This window comes from Schistocerca serialis, chromosome 6, assembly GCF_023864345.2.
Source record: "Schistocerca serialis cubense isolate TAMUIC-IGC-003099 chromosome 6, iqSchSeri2.2, whole genome shotgun sequence".
In the NCBI taxonomy this organism is placed as follows: Eukaryota; Metazoa; Arthropoda; class Insecta; order Orthoptera; family Acrididae; genus Schistocerca; species Schistocerca serialis.
Window position 1 is genome coordinate 376,584,497 of NC_064643.1, and position 21,998 is coordinate 376,606,494.

General features: G+C 42.9%; 2 protein-coding genes across 5 annotated transcripts in view; one reads left to right on the plus strand and one right to left on the minus strand.

Annotated features, from left to right (window-relative positions):
• The window catches only part of LOC126485169 (uncharacterized), a 57,868-nt gene extending 42,874 nt beyond the window's left edge, over window positions 1–14,994 (minus strand). The window contains exon 1 of the mRNA XM_050108849.1: window positions 14,895–14,994. Within this exon, the coding sequence (XP_049964806.1) occupies window positions 14,895–14,923 (29 nt within the window). The 5' untranslated portion in view covers window positions 14,924–14,994. The remainder of the gene's footprint in view (window positions 1–14,894) is intronic.
• LOC126485168 (unconventional myosin-Ie-like) overlaps window positions 1–21,998 on the plus strand; it is a 416,688-nt gene that overhangs the window by 148,191 nt on the left and 246,499 nt on the right. The gene's annotated exons all lie outside the window — the stretch shown is intronic.

Here is a 21,998-nt window from a genome sequence, read left to right on the forward strand (position 1 = left end):
AATATTACTGTCCACAAACCAGTGCCTCGCGGATGCTGCGTAATGATACTTGTCATACTTTGGAAAGCATCGCTCCTTCGAAACGCAACTCGCCCTTTTTTCACATGATATCTTGCGAACCATGGATGAAGGGTATCAGACGGATGCCATATTCCTTGACTTCCGGAAAGCGTTTGACTCGGTGCCCCACTGCAGACTGTTAACTAAGATACGAGCATATGGGATTGGTTCCCAAATATGTGAGTGGCTCGAAGACTTCTTAAGTAATAGAACCCAGTACGTTGTCCTCGATGGTGAGTGTTCATCGGAGGTGAGGGTATCATCTGGAGTGCCCCAGGGAAGTGTGGTAGGTCCGCTGTTGTTTACTATCTACATAAATAATCTTTTGGACAGGGTGGATAGCAATGTGCGGCTGTTCGCTGATGATGCTGTGGTGTACGGGAAGGTGTCGTCGTTGAGTGACTGTAGGAGGATACAAGATGACTTGGACAGGATTTGTGATTGGTGTAAAGAATGGCAGCTAACTCTAAATACAGATAAACGCAAATTAATGCATATGAATAGGAAAAATAATCCCGTAATGTTTGAATACTCCATTAGTAGTGTAGCGCTTGACACAGTCACGTCGATTAAATATTTGGTAGTAACATTGCAGAGCGATATGAAGTGGGACAAGCATGTAATGGCAGTTGTGGGGAAGGCGGATAGTCGTCTTCGGTTCATTGGTAGAATTTTGGGAAGATGTGATTCATCTGTAAATGAGACCGCTTATAAAACACTAATACGACCTATTCTTGAGTACTGCTCGAGCGTTTGGAATCCCTATCAGGTCGGATTGAGGGGGGACATAGAAGCAATTCAGAGGCGGGCTGCTAGATTTGTTACTGGTAGGTTTGATCATCACGCGAGTGTTACGGAAATGCTTCAGGAACTCGGGTGGGTGTCTCTGGAGGAAAGGAGGCGTTCTCTTCGTGAATAGCTGCTGATGAAATTTAGAGAACCAGCATATGAGGCTGACTGCAGTACAATTTTATTGCCGCCAACTTATATTTCGCGGAAAGACCACCAAGATAAGATAAGAGAGATTAGGGCTCGTACAGAGGCATATAGGGAGTCATTTTTCCCTCGTTCTGTTTGGGAGTGGAACAGGGAGAGAAGATGCTAGTTGTGGTACGAGGTACGCTCCGCCACGCACCGTATGGTGGATTGCGGAGTATGTATGGAGATGTAGATGCAATACAATCGTCGTTGCCGGACTGTTCCTCCACTGTATGCAGTACACAACGCTGTACAATGCGGTCGTATCTGCCCACATTTAGTGTTTTCTTGAGCGGAACAAGGCGACCGCACAGTAACCCAGAAAAGCACGCTCATACTGTAACACGATCTCCTCCGTACTTCGCAGTTGGCACTACACTTGATGGCAAGTATCATTCTCCAGGCATTCGCCAAACCCAAACTCTTCCTGCGGATTGCCAAAGGATTTAGCGTGATTCTTCATCCAAATCACTCGTTTTTAGTCATCCACCATCCAGCGGTGTCGTTCTTTACACCACGTCAAGCATCGCTTAGCATTGGCTGCAGAAATGTTTGGCTTACGTCGAGCTGCTGTACCGTTGTTCCCCATCCTTCCTTTTAACTCCCCACGCACAGTCTTTGTACTAGCTAGAACAGACGAGTGATACCTTCTACTGATTTCACGCGATTTTTTACAACCATCCTCTTGTCCCGCAGTATGTGCCCTGGTTTAGATGTGGTTGTTCCTGTGTGTTTTGCACTTCAGCATTACATCATCAACAGTCGACTTGGACAGCTTTAGAAGCGCGGAAAGCCCCTAATGGATTTGTTACTCGGCTGACATCTAATGAGTAGTCCATGTTCGAAGTCGCAGAGCTCTCCTGAGCAACGAATTTCGCTGTTACCGCGTCGCTATTGACAACACAGTACTCCCTGTCTCCTTTCGTACCGGTGGGCCCGCTTCGCGTTGCATTCAGTGGTCAGTTTCGTATTACACAGGAGTGTCCACATACTTTTGATCAGATAGTGTGCACTTTCCTGTCACGTTATTATAAGTCCCGTGTAGCACCGTTTGCTAGACGAAGTGTCATGACACAGATTACATGCCGATTCGCCTCCCTTGATTATCTGGAGTACGATGTTTACTTTTTGTTTTGCGTGTTCCGTGGATCATATCCGCAACAATTCGCCATAACGGCTTACAATTAAGATAAATTTTGTCCTTGAAAATATGGCTGCATGATTCGATTTTTTAAATTTTAGTTTTAATGTCTGACAAAATTTGATAAATCTAACCCAGCCACGTGCTACCTACTTAGAAAATCGTCTGTGGAGTAGAAGCAGTTGTCAAGTACAAATGATTTCGGTTTATTTTAAAAACTTATTTTATCTGACAGCACGTTTAATTCACAATGGATGTGGTCGAATGTTTATATGGCTGCATACGTTGCTTGTTTATGTCTAAGAGTAAGATTGTAGATAGCGGGAGCTATTTTTGTTCTTAGTGTTATGTTTGTAAGCGCTGTTATGACTTTCAGATTGTGCCTGATTCATCACAACAAACTTCACATGAGAGTAAAAAGTTAGCCGTGCTAACAACAGCCGCATCATACATTTAAACAGTTGCTACACGAAGTTGGAGGATGGACACGAGATATTGTACGTTTGTGTGGAATGAATACTTTCTGTCCAACTATTCCATATGATGTAACTGAACGGAAGTATGCGATGTTAGGCAATTTGCTAGTGGTTTCATCACCAAAAACAACAGTTACACGGTTTTCCCTGCTGCGCTTCTAATTTGAAGGGTTGTCGGATGGTAGCAGCGGGGGGGGGGGGGGGGGGGGGGGGGGGGGGGGTGTTTGGATTCATAACGCTTAAGGTCCGTACTTAGAAGTTTTGATTGTGAGTACAGCAATTTTTGGACACTGCGTGCAGTGTGACAAAGCATATCACCTCCGATATGTTTTATCCTCCATAGGGCCAATAATTATGATCTATTGATAAAAGCGCACTCATGGGACGGATTTAAATCAATTTTTCATAGAATGCTTTGCAGATCGTTTAATGATTGTGGAGATGGCCACAAATTATCCAGAGCAAATACTGCCCACATTGACAGAGTTATTGCAGTAACGGTTGTGCAGCATTTCTTCTCAGGTGTTTCCCGCTGGATGAGCCGATCTGTGAAGCAAAACTTGTGACTCACCTGAGGGATCAATACGCTTTCGATACTGCGGTTACGGCATCCTCTCCCAGTGCGCTGCGGGTTTCGCTTCATTACCGCCGTGAAGATGCGCCCGATGGCCCGTCGTGTATTGAGACGACGAGCTATTTCACTTTTGCTGATTACTTCGCTTCGACAGTTGTCATAGTCGATATTTCCTCCAGACTTCAATAGCGCTTTAGCTTCGCTGTTTCCAGTCTGTTATCCACAATGGCGCGAGCACTCTGCGCCTATTACACTTTCACCAAGGATGTGCACGAACAGTTCGCAAATATATTCATATATAATTTCTGTCATTAACCGAAAGTTGACAATAATTATTTTTAGAAATTGTACCTAAGACGACAGCGCTGCTGTGAACTGCATAACAACCGACTGCATGCCAGTTTACTTACAAGGGGTATCATAATTAATAGCAAAAACTGGCGCTGATGAAAATATGCAATAATAGAAGTAAAACGTGACAATTGACCTGGGCCTGCAAAAGAGTGATTTATTGAGTACGCACGGTCACGAGCCTCCACTGGCTTCAGTATGGTATACAAGGGGCGGACATAAGTATGGAAACAAAACAAACACAATGCATTACGGTGTAGGAAAGCCGCTGGCGTTCAAAAAAGATCCCAGTCATCGCGGAACGGATAAATACAGATCCTTTATGGCTTTCGATGGGCTCTTCTTCCCGTAAAATAATAGCAAGTTCAGGTATTGGTGATGGAGGTGGACAGCGATCACACAACAAAGCAGACCAGAAGGAATTAATAATATTGAGATGTGGTAACTTTGATTCTCACGAGAGATGCGACATTTATCCTCGTGGTCACAAAACCATTCCTGGATGATGCAAGCTGTGTAAATAGGGGCCCTATCGTCTTGGAAAACGACATCACCAGTAGGGCAACAAACAACTGTGGGATGGACCTGATCAGCCAAAATTGTCCCACAAACCTTGGAAGTAGTGCAACATTGCAGAGCAACCACGTGGCCTATGAAATAGCACTATATGGGTGCTCAAATCATCACCAAATCTCAGCCAATTTAACGCTTGGGACGTAAAGTCTGCCAGAAGTTGGAAATAGAGTGAAACAAGACCCTTCCGACAAAATGACTTTGTTCCATTGATCCACAGTTCAGGTTTTATGGCTTCCGCGGCATGTTTCGGGCATTTGCATCACTGACGAGTGGTTGTGGAATTCCAGCTCGCCCTTGAATCCTCAGCATATGTAGCTACCTTCGTGCTCTTTAGCTGCTGACGTGGTTCGCGAGTGCGACATTCTACAGTGACTTCTGCAGCTGGCACCTTTTTGTTTTTCATCTCAATCCTCTTCAGTGACCGTCTGCCACGATCACTCAAAGCTTCGATTCGGTGCCGCTCGAGACACCAAACTCTTCGGCTCCTTTGGTTCAGAAGCACCCACCATACGAATATCAACAAATTGCCCACGGCCGAATTCACTTAGCTCTGACATACTACACATGTGCCCTTCGTGGTCAAATACGACGACACAACCTACAGCCTTGACTAGTATTTGCAGTTAGGTTCTCGCGAAGTTTCCATATTTTTTGTTCAACTCCTGAATTTTCCTAATCAGTAGAAATGTAAACTTTTTTGTTAAGTCTCATTTAATTCGGCTCAGATTGCATGCGTGGCCGGGTTAAAAAAAACTTTTCATAGGGTTCCACTATTGCTTCAGCTTTTTACACGCGCACTTGTTAAAACACACCTTCCACTTTTCGCCCTCTTATTTTGATGCAGTGCTGCAGTGAGATACGAACTGTTTTTAACACCCTCAAACCATCTCGCAAACTTGTCAAGACTGTATACAGTTCGCTGCTATAGTTCTTCAACCGTATAAGTGAGTCAGGTGGTATTGACGACCAAAGTAAAGGCCATGTTCGCCCTTATCCACCTAGGACAATGTTGGCGCGTTACATGTCATCTTATATCAGCAGCAAAATGTGTCGGTTCCTATTATTTATTTACGTTTCCCAACCATGAAGCATAGGTGATATATGAATGTAAATAGGTGGGAACTTAACCCATTCGCTTACAGTGAGGGGTACATCCGTTACAGCACTGTAGATCAACACGCGAGTTTTCCATAGCTGTTCCGGATTGTCCCTCGGTTATTAACTGATACTTTTTCACTCGTTGGTGTTTCTTTAGACGTTGCCTACAACTCGTAGTTATCGATGGTTATTCCTTGTTGCAACGCCAAAGCCGAAGCAAGATTTCCGATGTGTCACTGAATGAGAAAATTTTCGTCAACAGCTGAACTTTATCGGTGAATTTCACTTTGTAATGTGATCAATTTCGGAGTTGATAATTCCATCTTTAGGTGTTATCAGTTAAAATAATATGTGTGTCTTATTGCATCTGGCGCCTCTTCATTGCGTGCATTAATTGCTCTACGTAACTAACAGACCTGGTTGAGTGCATTCGATGGCGAGCCTGAGAGAAAGATGGAATCATCAGTTTTGAAAGCGACCGTGCTGTAAGCCTAAGTTCAGCTGTAGAAGAAATCTTATCATTCCATGAAACATTTTGGGGGCAATACCTTTTCGGAATACTAAATTTTATACAGAGAGTAATGGAAAGTAGCACAAGTAAAGAGGAGTAACAGAAATGAATTAGCGATAAACTTAATGTTAAAATTGTTGACAAAGAAGGGTTTTAGCTACCTTGGAGGCAAAATAACACATGGCGGGCGAAACAAAGAGGACATAAAAAGCAGAGTAGCACAGCCAAAGACGTCACTCCTGGCCAAAAGAAGTCTACTAATATCAAACATCTGCGTTGATTTGAGGAAAAATTTCTGAGAATGTATGTTTGGGGCATGGCATTGCGTGCAAATGACTCATTGAGTGTGGGAAAACCGGGAAAGAAGAGAATCGTAGTATTTGAGATAAGTTGCTGCAGCAGGATGTTAAAAGAAGATAGGCTCATAAAAGATGTGAGGAGGTTCTCTGCAGAATCGGCGAGGAAAGGAACATGTGGAATATAATGACTAGAAGAAGTGATAGGATGAGGTGACAGTTCTCAGACATCAGGGAATGATTTCCTTGGTGCTAGAGGGAGCTGTAGAGAGAAAAACTGTAAAGGAAGACAAAAATTGAAATACACCCAACAAATAATAGAACTCGTGGGGTCCATGAGTGTCTTCGAGATGAAGAGAGTGGCACAGGAGAGGATTTCCTGGCGTTCCACATAAAACCAGTCAGAAATCTAATGACTAGAAAAAGGAATAATGCATGATGTAATCACAGATATTAAATTTGACAACAAACGTAGAATAACAAAAACATTTCGTTGACCATAGAAAATTACTGTGAAAAACATTCACGGGGCACTATATTTAAGGAATTTAAAAGAATTTTTTGGGATAACGGTTCTTCTTGTGTATTCCTGTTCAGTTTGGCTAACTCGTCCTTTCTTCATAGAAGTTTTCTGAGAAAATACGCCGTAGGTGAACTTTTGTCGCATCCTTGTTGCCATTCTAATGATTCATTGAACCCGTAGGGAGCACGGGCTACATGAATTCCCGAACACCCTGTAAAAAGCCGCCAAATTATACCCACATTATGGGGACTTCGCATTGCTGTCGTGACAGATATGATTTACCGCCTTTACTTTGAATACAGCCTTTCGTGATCTTCGGCGACTAACTTTTATGACCGAAAGCTCCATAGCTGTGGCCCGTAAATTCGTTCTCCGCCTATTAATACAGTGTTTTAAGCTTTTATTATGACGCCATAGCAGCAGCACATTTCTCGATTCGTTCTTTTGTCGTCTTGTTGTTGTATAGCTGGCATTCTGTTGTTATAACGATGGATGATTGCTTTTCTCCTATTGTACCACCATTTACACGAGTAGTTTCCTTGCTTTTTGTTATTCTGTTTTAAGCGTTGAGCTATTTCAGTAGGGAAAATTATTTCATTATTAAACCTGCAGCGCGAAACACATTCCTCTGCCTATGTAATCTACAGTCGCAAACATTAAAGTTTGCCAAGTACACACACAGAGGTAACACTGTGAGGTGCAGAATATTGTACAAATGGTGGCAGGTAATGTAGTCGTATTTGGTATACAGATCCTCAGCTTCCGTGATAGTTGTTTTATTGCACGTATCTGCTGCCATAAAGTTTCGCGTAATTATCGTCGCTGTTCTAGCTGGTAACGTTGCGTGTGAGGTGACATAACTGGCAGGCGCTTGTACCCGTCTTGCAGCAACAGCAGTGAATCCTACTGTGACGGACAATTGACCCGCAATACTTGGCTAGCTGCGTTTGTATTGATGTAGTCATTACAGTAGGAAGAATGTGTCCTGTGTTAAACGAAGAAAACATTCGTCTGAATTACACGCTTTCGCCTCCCGATTTCATCCACAGAGTATGCACATGAAGTCTAAGGCGATAGTGTACGTCGCCGTGGTTGCGAGGATGTATCGTTGTCGTTCTGACGGTTAAGGTGCTGTTCCTATCTTCAGCACATCGTAGTGTAGTATGGAAATGGTCGCGGGTAGGAATAGCGGAATGTAGGTGTGAACGTGTAGTGAACGGCGACGCAAAGTGATGCCGCGTAGTTGTTGACCATTTAAGATGAAGGAACTCTGCTATCGGATAAAACTACCTGCTGTCCTACCAGAATCGTAATTTTATTGTTAGAAATAGCTTCTCGAAATACGAGTTGTCCATGAAGGACTTGTGGTGTCTAAGTCGTGGTTATCAAAGAAACGGAAATGACGGAAGTACTTTAGTTTCAGTAGCTCCGAAATATGTGGCTCGGTGGCTCATTGACGGAAGACAGATGGAAAGGTCCAACAAGTTCTTTTTCCTCTCACTTGCCGCTTCTTCCACCATTGACAATAATTTGTTAATGTGAAAAATGCCAAATTGCGCCGGGATTCGGACAGTACGCAAAACTTTGGGTCTCCCCTCCCCCCCCCCCTTATAACTTTGTAGATAAGTTAGTTCAGATGTCGGAGGATGACGAAGCCATACCTACTCGAGTATTGTCTAGTAAAGCAATGTGGTCAAACCAAGCTTCAAGTCGATGACGTCTGTATCTCGACACAGAAATACGCTGCTTCAAACATCACTAATGATCAATTAAAATCTGTGAGTTAAGTATTGTCATGTGGATTTGATTAAACGACTGCGATGGGTGCTTTGTCAGAGTGCTATGATTACATTATTTCACGATTTAGTAGCAAGTATCTTTCTTCAGCATTGACATTTTGCTGTAAAAAGATTTCTGCTCTTGAGCTGGATGCAGTTCAACCAGACTCACCTTTCTCAGTTATTCGTATATGTGTGCACTGTATTATAGTTCCTGATTTTGAATCTTGTTCATCATACTGGTAATAGTGGAGGCCCTGTGAAATCATAGAAAAAGTGTGTCTATGAACTTTTGATTGTGCAGGAACTATTCTAGAGTGAAGGGTGGGAGTGCCACTTCGTTAATCTTCTTGTAAGGAATTTTTAGTCGTTCGAGTATAAGGGACTATACCCGCAAAGAAATGAACAACCATGTTGCTTGTTTAAGTGGATATGCGTTTCAGGCTGCAACATCAGTACAAGTAATTTATGATGCAGACGTGATTGTATGCTCATTTCAGACAATTTTTTTCAGTTTGCTTCTTATTTGAAATAATGTACTTATATTTAAAAAGTCATCACGAAAAACCGATTTCAGCTCTTGATTTCTTGCGCGGCCCCTCCCGCCGGTGGTTAGAGTCCTCCCTCGGGCATGGGGTCTGTGTTGTTCTTAGCATAAGCAGTGTCTAAGTTTAGGGACTGATGACCTCGGCAGTTTTGTCCCTAAGGAATTCAGATTTCTTGAAATGAACATTGCATATTTGACGGCGGTGATGTTTTCGCTAGCATGGGAAGAAATTGCATATGGTTACAGCAGCATTTATTTTATTTAGATTTCTTAAACGCTTTTCATTTATGATCTTTCTTCATTTAATGTGGTATATTATTTTGGTTTTGGCATAAGAAAGCGAGAGATAACTAGTGCCAATCATGTCGACAAGCTAAGCCAGGTAATATTGTCGACTGTTAGCTATATGTTCGGTACTACACTCTCCAGTTCCGCACTGCAGTATATTGGCATTGTATTCGACATTACGGTCTCAACTGCAGCATCATATGTTGCGCAATGTTCGGATCTGCATTTTCCCAATCATCTATGGTACAACAAACACCGCGCTTTTTCATTGCGAATGGCTACACTCTACACGCGTCATATGCCGAACTTCAGAGTAGCGGAGAAAGCTCCATTTTACGTCGGACCATTTTCGGGTGGCAACTGGTCCTTAAACTTTATGTTGCAGCGTCATCTTGTTAAAGAAGTGTCGAAAAATGCCTACGGGAGAGTGCTGGACAAGTATAAATGTTTTAGAATTATAATGAAATTTTACTCAACTTTAGCTTTAAAAAATGCTCAGGACTTTCCTCCATGTCAAGGCGAAACACGAGAGCCAGGAGTATGTGAATGACTCTTCAATATCATTGTTGGAGTGTCATTATTAACGTCTCGAATTGTACGTATCATTACCATGCCTCGAATTATACAGTGAATACCTGGCAGCGGATAGCTGTTGTTGGATGCCGTTATGGGGTGCTAATGTCTTTCTGTTCGTCATGAACACTACACCGTCAGTCCAAAAAGTTTTATGATAGGGTAATAAAAAATAATCAAAAGTTATTATAATGGTTTTAATGCTTTGGGTTTTGCACATAGACTCGCCCCTTCCCCCCTCCCCACACACACCATCCCCACCCCCACCGCTACCTCACCAATTAAGTTCAATGTGCAGGACGTACATACAACCATGTTAAACTGTCAGAAAAGTCCTTCTGTGGGATGATGATCAGCTCGTGCAACAAATTGGCTTGAACGTCGGTTATGTCGTCAAAGCGATAACCCTTCATACGAATTTCCGCACTTTGTCGTTTTGTGATAGGTTTGCATTGATAACAACAAGTCTCATCACACGTGACGATATTTTCCTGAAAAAAATTGTCTGCGTTTTGTATTTCAATCAAGTCGCGGTAGGCGTCCACATGTCGCTTTTGTTCGGGAGTCAAGGCATGCGGGACAAAATTTGCACACTCTTTTCTTTTTTTTTTCCAGAACATTCTAGGGAATGTCTGGAACATTTGATTTAGAGATGTTCCCCATTTGCGATTTGTGACACAACAACGTTGACACACTACAGTGGTGCGTCCTCTACTTAACGCTGCCTGCTCACGACTGACTGGTATAATGCAATATCTGTTGTCTGCAGTTGTTAGGTCAAGCTGCTGTCATAGCTACTAAGCCGACGATGATTATACGCCAGGAATAAAATCACTCTCGAACCTTTCTAGGTGGTCAGTGTTTATGCCAAAGATGATAGTGTGATAGGCCTGTGAGCTTTTCCTTGTTGAGCTTTGTAATAATTATGTGATATGCGAGTTGTTTTAGGACTACGCCGATAAAAAACCGTGCGAGGTAACACGCAGAGCACGTTGTTGTGTTGTTGTTGAGAAGCGCACCTCTTTTAAACTGTCGTTTGAGTAATGCATATGAGTGTAGCTCTTTGCTCATGGCAAGCAATATTCCGTAACCAATTCGTTGTTGGTTGTTTTGTTTGTCACCCGCTAAGGTAACCGTACCACGTATTCATACGTATAAGACCATGGATCCAGCGTTCAGCGTAGCTCACCGACGTTGTGTGTTACGGTGAGCTATGAATAATCAGAGAATATCGTAGTGTCTACGAGAATTTATTCCTTAACTGGAGAGATTCACGGTATACGTGTAGTGTATTTGTTGCTCATCATCAGCGCTTGAGCGAAACACAGACTATTACTTCTTTGCATTTTAGTGATGGAAGTCAGGATTTGAGAACTCTGAATTCTATTGCTTTCAAAGAGAAGTGTGACACCTTGTGTTTCTTACAGGGGCTCAAATCACATAATTTGTTTGGAGGATGTCGCAGGAGAACAACGTAGATGACCTTCTAAAAGTTCGAACATAAAACCACTAGATTTCGTATATCGTATGGTGTTTGTGTAGTGATTTGTCCATCGAAATGCAAATAATGCTGCCTTCTAGATATCTGTTATTCACAAATGAACCATATTTTACACGTGTGGGTTGATTTAGTCGGAGTAGTTACATCTGAGAATACATGTGACATAGCTGTCACATATAACGAACAGGGGTGGAGTGATTGATCCTGTAGGGCCTTTGCTGTTACCTGCACAACAGGAGCGGCTCTGTTTCTGCGTGTCACACTGACGTAACTGCTTGGATGTTACCCCAGAATATTTTGATGTTTATACCCGATTTCAGGTAACATTTATTTTTGGGGAACTCTGGATAGGCCGAGCAGGACCTGTCGCATGGCCAGCGAGTTTAACTATTTATAACAACCCATACTTTTGTTTTGCTATGGTGGAATGTCAAGAAGGTGTTGAACGTTAATTCATCAGCCACAAGTGTTGAGCTGATTGCCCGAGTCAGTGCTCCGCATCACCGCTGGAAGCATAATGTTGTCATGCCCGATATAGTTGAAAGGTCACCGCAGCAAAGGCATTTAGCACGTGGTGAGCTCCAGGGCAGACAGTTTGAACAGATCTCCTAAATTTATTCGAACATGTCTTGAATAAAATGGCTTTTGTGTACAGTTGTCGTTATGCGTTCCCAATTTTACGTACTTCTCTTGCGCGTAACTCGATGGTTAAAAAAAAAAAGTGCTATCTAACCAAAAATTATGCTTTGTATGTGATCTGTCATGGTTCTATGTGAGGTCCCAGTACAGCCTATGTAATTTTACTTTATAGTTCGATTAGATCGCAGTAGGCCACCATGACGGTGTTCTTATTATAAAGTGAAAGTTATGCCACTTGTTCAAATGGATAATTACTTTCACATTGTCGGTCATTAGCGCAGGTTTCCGTTCATAACACTGACCAAGACTAGTAAGATACAGCCTCCGGAGCTAATGTGAGAGCTGTTGGCAGTTATCCCCTTTTCGTCAGCCTGACACGTTTCTCGTGTGTACCGTAAACATTTTCTGGGGTGATTTCTTCGACAGTAACAGAGTTCCTACGTCACTCTTGTCTGACAAATGTAACATTCAGTCTTGAATGACGTCGTTGTCGACGGTATTCTACAAATCTCATCCTCCTTACATTCCACCCATAAATTGAAACATACTTAACGAAAATTTACCTGAACGTGTAATCGTATCCGTCTTCCAGAATTAAGCCACACAAGGAAACATCGGCAACATGACCACAAATTATAAGGAGAAAAATGCACACCTCCAAGGTATCGGCTCCTACAGTCGATCCCGCGGAAAAATTTGGGCCATACTCTAAAAATACGCAGTTATGAGCTTCTGAAAGCACAGATTTTAATCATGCGCTCGCACCGGTTGTTTGTCACTCGCTCGGCCCCGCAGCAGCCGCTTTATGTCCGAGTGCGAAGTACTGTGGTTTGCTTTGATCATTGTGTCGGAGTGCTCGGTTTCTAATCTGTAGCTGATACCAGAGATCTCTTTGCTTTGAACATTTTATGTCGCAATTCACAAAAGCTGATTAAGTGAATGAAATGAGTATCATTAAATAAGTAGCGTAGCGCTATTTGCTTATAAACATCGCTGTTATGCGCTCTTTTCTTTGGATTGTAAAGATGAATGTTAAAGTGGAGTACAGTTGGAGGAGTTGGGCTGTTCTTTAGTGTGTTGTGCAAGATTATCTTGTAAACCGAAGTCGTTAACTTCATTTCATAGTAATTCTTCAGTTTCTTAGGTGCGTCAATTTGATTTTGAGACATCTTGAACATTGTTAAAATCATATTGGACATATATGTGTGTAAAGTTGATATCGTACTCTTTTCTGTAAAATATTGAGTACTCGTCGAACAAGATTTAGAAACACAATCGGCAGACGTGGCTGCGTCCTCCCTTCCCTCGGCATCAACAGCCCGCAAGTAGGAGGGCTGTGGTGTCACTCCGCTGCACAGTACTTCGCGTTCGATTTCAGGCGGCGGAGTGAGTGACAAACTGGCGCGCGCGAATATTTAAAAGGTCATAACTGCGTGTTATCATGATTATGACCCAAATTTACGCCCGGGATCGCTTGATGGAGCCGATATCTTATAAGTGCGTTTTTTTCCTCTTGAAAATAAGAGCTCTAATCGGTGATGTTTCTTCATTAGTAATACGATGGTCGGAAACATTCGACAATGAACTTTTTGAACAGGCTTCCGATAACCTGTCTAATGCAGTCAGTTCTACTTCAGATGCAAATTTCTGTGGTACTGACCCACGTCATTATTAAGTTAGTGTTATCTTAACGAAAAAGTTAATATGGCAACATAACATGTTGGCAAATATTTATGATACTCAGTTTGAGAACTTTTGGGCAAGCACTCAGTACGAAGTTGAAATCACTGTTTAAAAGCATGCATATTAATGACATTCGTCTCTGCTGCCGTTCAATAAACTACTTCCGTCAGTAGTGGGGAACGCTGAGCAGATAGTTGTCGGTATAATACACTCCCATAAGAAAGTTTAAAAACGAACTAAAAGTTACATAGACTAGACAGGCACGGTGGAAACCACTGACCGATTAAAAAAAGAAGTTATTGTATTTCTCAGCCTCTGTTGATGGAGGTGATGATATGACCGGTTTCAATTTCTTAGTAAATCTTCATAAGATGACCAGTTTAAAAAGAAGGAAAAAAGTGGGAAGCAAAATACTATGAAAGTAAATTACAAATAAAACTGAGTTCTGTACACAACCGTAAGCACTAGAATACAATACGTAGTGACTCGATTTGTCAGCTGAACAGGCCAGGACAGGTGCCTAAAGTGTGAACATATATTTGGGATTCAAGAGTTACGAACCGTATACTGTTATGTAATTAACCGCAGTTTCCAGTTCCAGCTATCTGAGCACAGATGTGTAACGTCGTCAGATGCCTGTCGTGTTTATAACTTAGTTTCATTTGTAATTCAGTTTTCTGTTATTTTACTTTTATTTTTAAAAATGTTATTTGATGATTACCGCGTCGAACCTGGCCATGATATTTTTTTCGTCCTGAGACAGAAAAATACAATAAAATAACTTTAGTCTAAAAGTGTTTCTGGGATAACTCCTTATGTTCCACTGACAACTTTTTACCCTAGAAACTTGTAGCGTGTTGTAAAAAGAATAGCATAGAATCTATATATATTTTTGCTAGGTGGATACGCGGATTTTGCCTCAACGTAATATGAATCTTTTATTGATGTAGTCATTGCGTGATAGAAGTGTTAGCTTTTCATCCTAAGAAACTACTGAAACTTCCACTACATTGTAATGAGGCACCGAATCATTGGTTGCTGCCTGACCGAAGAATCTTCAAGCGCTGCTGTATGTGTGCATCTTACTATACTTTTTCGTCAATATCCCTAAGTGCTGACGGTGTTGGTTACCGGCCCGTTTGGTAACCCACCCCTTTCCGCTTTCTAACGACACTGAGCAGTGACGCACAAGTCCAAAGTCTTCCAGAGGAGCGTTACAAAATGTAGTAAATTCCTGATGTATCGCGAAAAAGTGTGGTGAGCAACTGTAGGTGTGTGCGCGTGCATCTCGTCGTGTTTACCTGTGTACGCGGCAACAGCTGACGGACATGATGGGCGGGGTAGCGGAGGAGCTGGCCGTGTTTGCGTGGGTGAGCGCGCCGCTTTGCGTTGTGCGAGGTCGCGTGCCCGACTGACGGCGCAGCCCTCAGGACCAGCTGGTTCGGCCGCCGACCGTCACTCCCCCCTTCCACCCCCCCCCCCCCCCACCGCCACTCCCACCGCCTCCCCACTACTGCCGCACTCCATTTCTTTCGCTGCTCGCAATGTTTCACTTAACTGCCCGCTCCGTGGTTGGGGTGCGAGGCACATCACGGGTAAGGTTGGCCTTCACTGTCGTCTCTACCCCACCACGGCGTTATCACCAGACACAAGTCAGACGCATAGCTGCCTAACGCTTCAGTTTTAAAATCAGTCGAAGTAATTTCCCCTGCAGCTTGGTTTTCGCAGCATAACTGTCCCTTCCTTGGAGGTACAGTACGGTACACAACACAGAACAATGCTTGCGGAAGTGAGCCGGGGACCAGGGAAACAGGCCTTCCCTTCTCAAATGGGCTCAAATGGCTCTAAGCACTATGGGACTTAACATCTGAGGTCATCAGCTCCCTAGAACTTAGAACTACTTAAACCTAACTAACCTAAGGACATCATACACATCCATGCCCGAGGCAGGATTCGAACCTGCGACCGTAGCAGCAGCGCGGTTCCGGACTGAAGCGCCTAGAACCGCTAGGCCACAGCGACCGGCCTTCCCTTCTCATCTTTCCGCCCCACGACTGCTCACGGTCTGCGTTGTTGTCGTTATTGTATTTTTTTCATATTTACAATCATATTGTTATCTACAGCATACAAAATGTACTATCGCTTGCACAATGATAGCGTAACATAGTCATCACATACATCCAGGACCGTACCGACGTGGTGGCGAGAAAGGCTCCCGCCAAGGGCGCAGGCACGTAAGGCCGCACACACTGACCGAAAAAAAGAGAGAAAGAGACTCAGTTTAACAACTGAAGAATGGAAATGTCAGACGTTCTAAATGTCAAATCTCAAATTTGTTAGTAGAATCAAAAAACAGTGTGCTCTGTATCTCCGAATCCAAGACGTATTTAACCGAAATTTCTTGCCCAGATGTTAGAGGGTCGTGTTGCATTTGCGGCATATGATATGCAGTTTTTCTTTTCTTTATGGAATAGAACCTCGAGCTCCCGTTACACCGTAACTCTACTCTCTGCCATGACGACCTCTTTAACCTTGAACTTACGCTTATACTTTGAGCATTGTTGTCTGATAACAGGAAGTGTTTACTGCGGCAATTTTTTATCAGCTATTGTTTGGCTTTAGAGATCCCACTTCTAAACTGCGTAGTAAAGTGTGTGATTGATTGTAATGATGAACAACGGGTTTCAACATCGAATTTATCACCAGGATCAGGCGTTACTGTGAAGCAAATTTCGGAGTCATGCTCGTTCGAGATGCAGAAACAACAAATTTACCGCATTGAGGAAGTATGGAGTCACGGAATGCAGTGTTCGGAGGTAGCAAAAAGGATAAACAACGTCCGAAAAATGCGAAGTGGACTAGGAAAGTTTTCAGTGGCGCACAGAGCGGACGTTTCGAAAATATTGACAAGGAAGTAGTGACGTTTGTGCGCGAGAAAAACAAAGTATAACATTATGGAGGATGTCATACTAAATAAAGCACGTAAAATTAGCACAGGAATGTGGTGTTCAATTTAAAGCGAGGTCTGCTTGGTGTACTAGGGTGACGCTTAGCTTCTTACAGCATCGTATGTGGAGAAGTTGGTCGAGTAGCAGCGACACGTAATAAGACTGTGAAAGGAATATGCTTACCTCGTAAGGGAAATCGGAAACGTTGACAAGACACCTATTTACTTCGACATGCCATCCTGTATATCTGAAGAGAAAGGCGCCAAACGTGTTCTGGTCCGCACTGCGGGCAGTGAGAAATCGCGAATCATCGTGAAGTTGTGTTTACCAATGGAGGAAAGACGCGATCCTATATCATCATCCACTGTAAAACAATGCCAAAAAACAGCTGCCGCCTGGCGTCATATTTCGTTGCAACGAAAAAGTCTGGATGACCAATGAGTTGGTTATAGATGGGCTGTTTACTGTCTGGAGCAGAAGTTCAGATACTCTTCTAAAGAATGGCAGGATGTTGAGCCTTGATGATTTTAAAGGGCTTCTGAAAGCAGCAAGGAAGGCAGAATCCTGAAATGAAACACAGATCTTGCCGCCATTCCAGGAGGCATGACGTCGCAGCCACAAGTTTAGATGTAGTGATGAGTTAGCCATTTAAAGACATCTGAAACAGGGTACAGCCATAGGTTACTTCAAGGTTGTCGAGCCCTGACCCCTAATGGGAAGTTAATGAAGCCTTCAGCATATCTGATTGTGGTGATGATGATGATGATGATGATGATGATGATGATAACACAAGCACCCAGTCCTCGGGCAGAGAAGATCTCCAATCCGGCCAGGAATCGAACCCAGGACCCCGTGATCCAGTGGCAGCAACGCTAGCCACTAGACGCGAGCTGCGGACATGAGTGTGGAAGGGATCCAGACTGCTTGGACATGCACATCCAGTGCATCAGTTGTATTGGCTTTAAGAAGTGCTTTGTAAGAAATGCATTAGATGGGAATGAAGACGATGTGCTGTGGGGAAAAAGCAAGATGGCAGTGGCAGTGACACTGCAGATTCTTCGGAACATTCCAGTGAGGAGGTCTAAGTGGCATCTGTATCTGACCAAAGGAGGTCTTAATCTGATTTTATTTTCTGCGTACCGGTACTTTTATCGTTTCCTTCAGTTACCTGTAATAAGATATCCGTTTGCAAAATAAACTAGTATGTGTATACTTGTTTTTCGGCAACTCTTTGTTGCACAGTGGTGAGTCGTCTTGCAATCGGTCACTCTTTTTGTACGTAATTTATTTGTATCCAAAGAAAAAAAAAACTGGGCAGCTATTCTGATACCAGCCAATTATATTGCTCACTTCGTCACTGCAAAAAAGAGAGAAATTAGAAAATAGATAATTTATTAAAAACATTCTAAGTTTCATGCTTGGCAGCTGACTCGTTCTAAACGTCAAAAAGAAAATTTTCGTTTCAGTTGCTGTTAATTCTGAGGCACCACATTTTATTTGTTGTTCTGCAAATACAAAAATACTGCGGTGGTTCTATAACTAGTAGAACTGTAAACAACAAAAATTGTTCCTCTTGTCTATTAAATTTTTTGCTAGAGAATAACAAATTCATATTCAATTAAAAAAGCAGAACTGACTTCTGCCCCCTACACAATTCTTGGGGATCAGATGCTGCAAAGTTCACTTAAAATTCCGTCTGCTGTTGCAAAAGAAATGCTAACATCGTGAACAGGTCTTCCTGTACACGCCTGCGTTGGTGACAGTGTTCCAACAGCGTCATTAAAATCAAAGTAGTCAGTTATACGCATTGGAATCACATGGAATGGGTTCATAGCTTTATGTGAGCCTACAATTTTGTGTAAATCTTGCGGAATAGAGATCTTGTTTACCTTTCTTCGTTTCTCTGAAATTGCAGGATCTCTGTAACGTATCAGATACCTGTGCCCACTCACCAATAATTTCTGTGTTATCCCTTCAAACCGTCCCAGGCTGAAAGAAGATCTTGACGCACTGCTTGCTACAAAGACCAACCACCATCTAGTATTAAGTGTTTGAAATATTTTCTCGATTATTCGACACTTTGAACATGTCGACGGCTACGCAACAGAATATGAAAACACAGTAACGCTGAAACGCGTTTTGAGGACAAATGGCATTTAGAACTTTTACATTTCCACTCTTCAATTAACAGAGAGACGTACGTGAGTTACCTTCGCCTTCGCCTCTTGTTTCCCTCTTGTGCCTATTGAGACGAAAGCCCTTCCTTTAGCCCACAACTTTATAAGTGCACGCTGTTATTACGACGTCTTTTCTACGGTGTCATTTGGTGCAAGTAGCATTATAAAGAAACGAATACAGTACTAGCGAACAGACGTCTATCGACAGCATGGTGTATATAGAAACAGTGCGCTTGGTTCTCTCAGCTACCGCCTACACAATTCACTCAGGTTCAACAATAGAGTTCTTGCTGCTGCTTCGCTACGGTATTGTATGATTTCTGAGGTCGGCGAGCGCGTGCTGAAGCAAATATACTATTTGACTGAAGGCTTCTAGTTTTTTGCGATTTCTGCTGACTCAGTACTGGAGCGAGACGCCAATGTGGAGGAATCGAGCTAAAAAAGTGGAGGGATAGATTTTCTTCCTCCCCCCATGGGTGTTCGTGTTCTCAAGTCTCCTTTGAAACAATCTGCTATGCTTTGGGAGGAAAAAAGCAGCAGCATGCTGTGGCTGATAAATAATAGTGCGTGAGTTGTTACTCGTTGTGCCTGCAGACAGTTACATTCTGTTTACTTGAGTTGAATCATCGTGTAAAGAACGTAAAAGAAACATTTTCTCAAACTTCTTTCTTTTATTTCAAATTAATAATTTATGAACTCTTATAATATCTAAGGAGCAAATAAAATGTTGCTCATTATAGATCGTAGTAATACCAATGTACAGCAACTATCATAATCAATAAGATAGTTTTCATATTCCTTTTTTTTTTTAGATAGTGTACGCAATTTGTAATATATTTACAACACTGATATTTGTTGTGTGCAGTATTTTACTTCAGTATAGATTATTAACTATTACTTTTCAGTAATGTTTCATTTTCATTCAACGTGCTTTACAAAATAGTGTAGGACAGAAAAAAAAGCAGATAGGTAATTTCCGGAGCGCGCGCGCGAGAGAGAGAGATGTCAGGAGCGTAATATCGCTTCGGTACGGCTCGGGGCGTCAGACGAATCCTGTACTAGTATTTTTATATGTGTATTATCTTTTCTTTCGGACATGTCCAGCATCTCGACGTGGCATGGACTCAACAAGTCGTTGGAAGTACTGCAGAAATATTCCGTTGCAGGATTTTGTGCACGATTTGACACCTCGATTATTTCTCATAAATGTATTGGGGGGGGGGGGGGGGTGCAAATACTTCAAATTGTAGACCGGTGACATGACATCGTTGTTTGGGAAGATGAAGTCCGTGAATTACTGCAAGTGGTCTCCAAGTAGCCGAACGTAACCATTTCTAGTCAATCATCGGTTCAGTTGGACCAGAGAACCCAGTCCATTCGATGTAAACTCAACCAATACGGTTATGGAGCCACCACCAGTTTCCGCAGTACCTTATTGACAAATTTGCTCCATGGCTTCATGGGATCTGGGCCACGCTAGAACCCTACCATCAGCTGTTACCAACTGAAATCGGGACTCATCTGACCAGGCAGCGGCTTGTCAGTCGTCTAGGGTCCAACCGGTATGGTGACCAGCCCATGAGGGATGGTACAGGCGATGTTGGGTTGTTAGCAAAGGCACTCGCGTTTGTCGTCTGCTGTCATATCTCATTAAAGCCAAATTCCACCGCACTTCCCTAATGCATTCGATCATCGTCCATCCCACATTCATTTTTGCGCTTGTTTCACATAGTGCTGTTTGTCTGTCAGCACTTACAGCTGTACGCAAACGCCGCTGCTCTGGGCCGTTAAGTGAAGGCCATCGGCCACTGCGTTGTCCGCAGTGAGAGGTAATACCTGAAATTTGGTGTCCTCGGCACACTCGTGGATCTGGGAATTTTGAATTCCCTTACCATCTCCAAAATGAAATGGGCCATGCGTCTAGCTCCACCATACCGTGTTCAAAGTCTGATAATTCCCGTCGTACGGCCATAATCACGCGTGAAACTATTTAATGTGAATCACGTGAGTACATATGGCCTATTTCCGTCAAGGCAATGCCCTTTTCTGCGTTGTGTACGCGATACTATCGCCATTTATATATGTGCATATCACTATCCTATGACTTTGTTACCTCAGTTTATGTAGTGTACGACAAGTTCGAGAATTTGGGTCGGACATGAAGCTTGCTCGGGTAGCCGAAGCGATTAAGGCGAACGCTCGCGTAAAGCGGGAAATCCGAGTTCGAGACCAAATCCGGCATAAATTTTATGTTGTCGACATTGAATTTATTTCAATGCCCGATGGCGGCTAATGTCCGAATTTCAATATCGTCAAACCCTGTACTTGTCGGTGGAGCGAACCTGACACAATTGATCCAAGTTCCATTCAAAGTGTCCCTAGCCCGCCTTCTCAGCGAACCATGGTGTTGGGAGATGTTTACTATTGCTCATAATGGACGTCTAGACATCCAGTTGATCATGTGGAGACGACTGCGAGCTGCTTTGGTAGACACAGCACTCCCGGTATCCTGCAAACAGGCAGGGTTCAATTCTTTTGTTTTCCACTCAGGGTACGTACGCATAATTTGTAGTAGGGATCCTGAATGTTAGGATGACGTCGATGTGGTGTAAGAAGTTCGGCGGGCAACATACGGTGCTGATAAGCTCTCTTGACTAAAGTGATACTGTGCACACAGTCTAAGCCTGAAATGACCTTATGAGGCATGTCGACAAACTGCATTGCCCAGTTCACGATTGGAGACACAGCGAGCTCTAGTGAACTCCTCAGAGAACACATGTTTACCTTTATCTCCATTACCCAGGTAGGTATTAAATTATTGAGAAAGACGTTGCCAAATTGTAGTATACCAGTTAGGTTCCTTTCGGAGTATGCCGATGCAATAGCTCCACACTGAACAATCATATACAACCGCTCTCTCGACGAATGACCCATACCCAAACACAGGAAGGTTGCACATGTCATACCAATATTCAAAAAAGGCAATAGGAGTAATCCACTAAATTACAGGCCCATATCATTAACGTCGATATGCCGTTGGATTTTGGAACATTTATTGTGTTCGAACATTATGAATTACCTCGAAGAGAACGGACTGTTTACACATAGTCAACACGGATTTAGAAAACATCTTTGTTATAAAACATAACTAGCTCTTTACTCACATGAAGTGTTGAGTGCTATCGACAAGGGATTTCAAATTGATTCCGTATTTCTGGATTTCCGGAAGGCTTTTGACTGTGTACCTCACAGGCGGCATGTAATCAAATAGCGCGCCTGC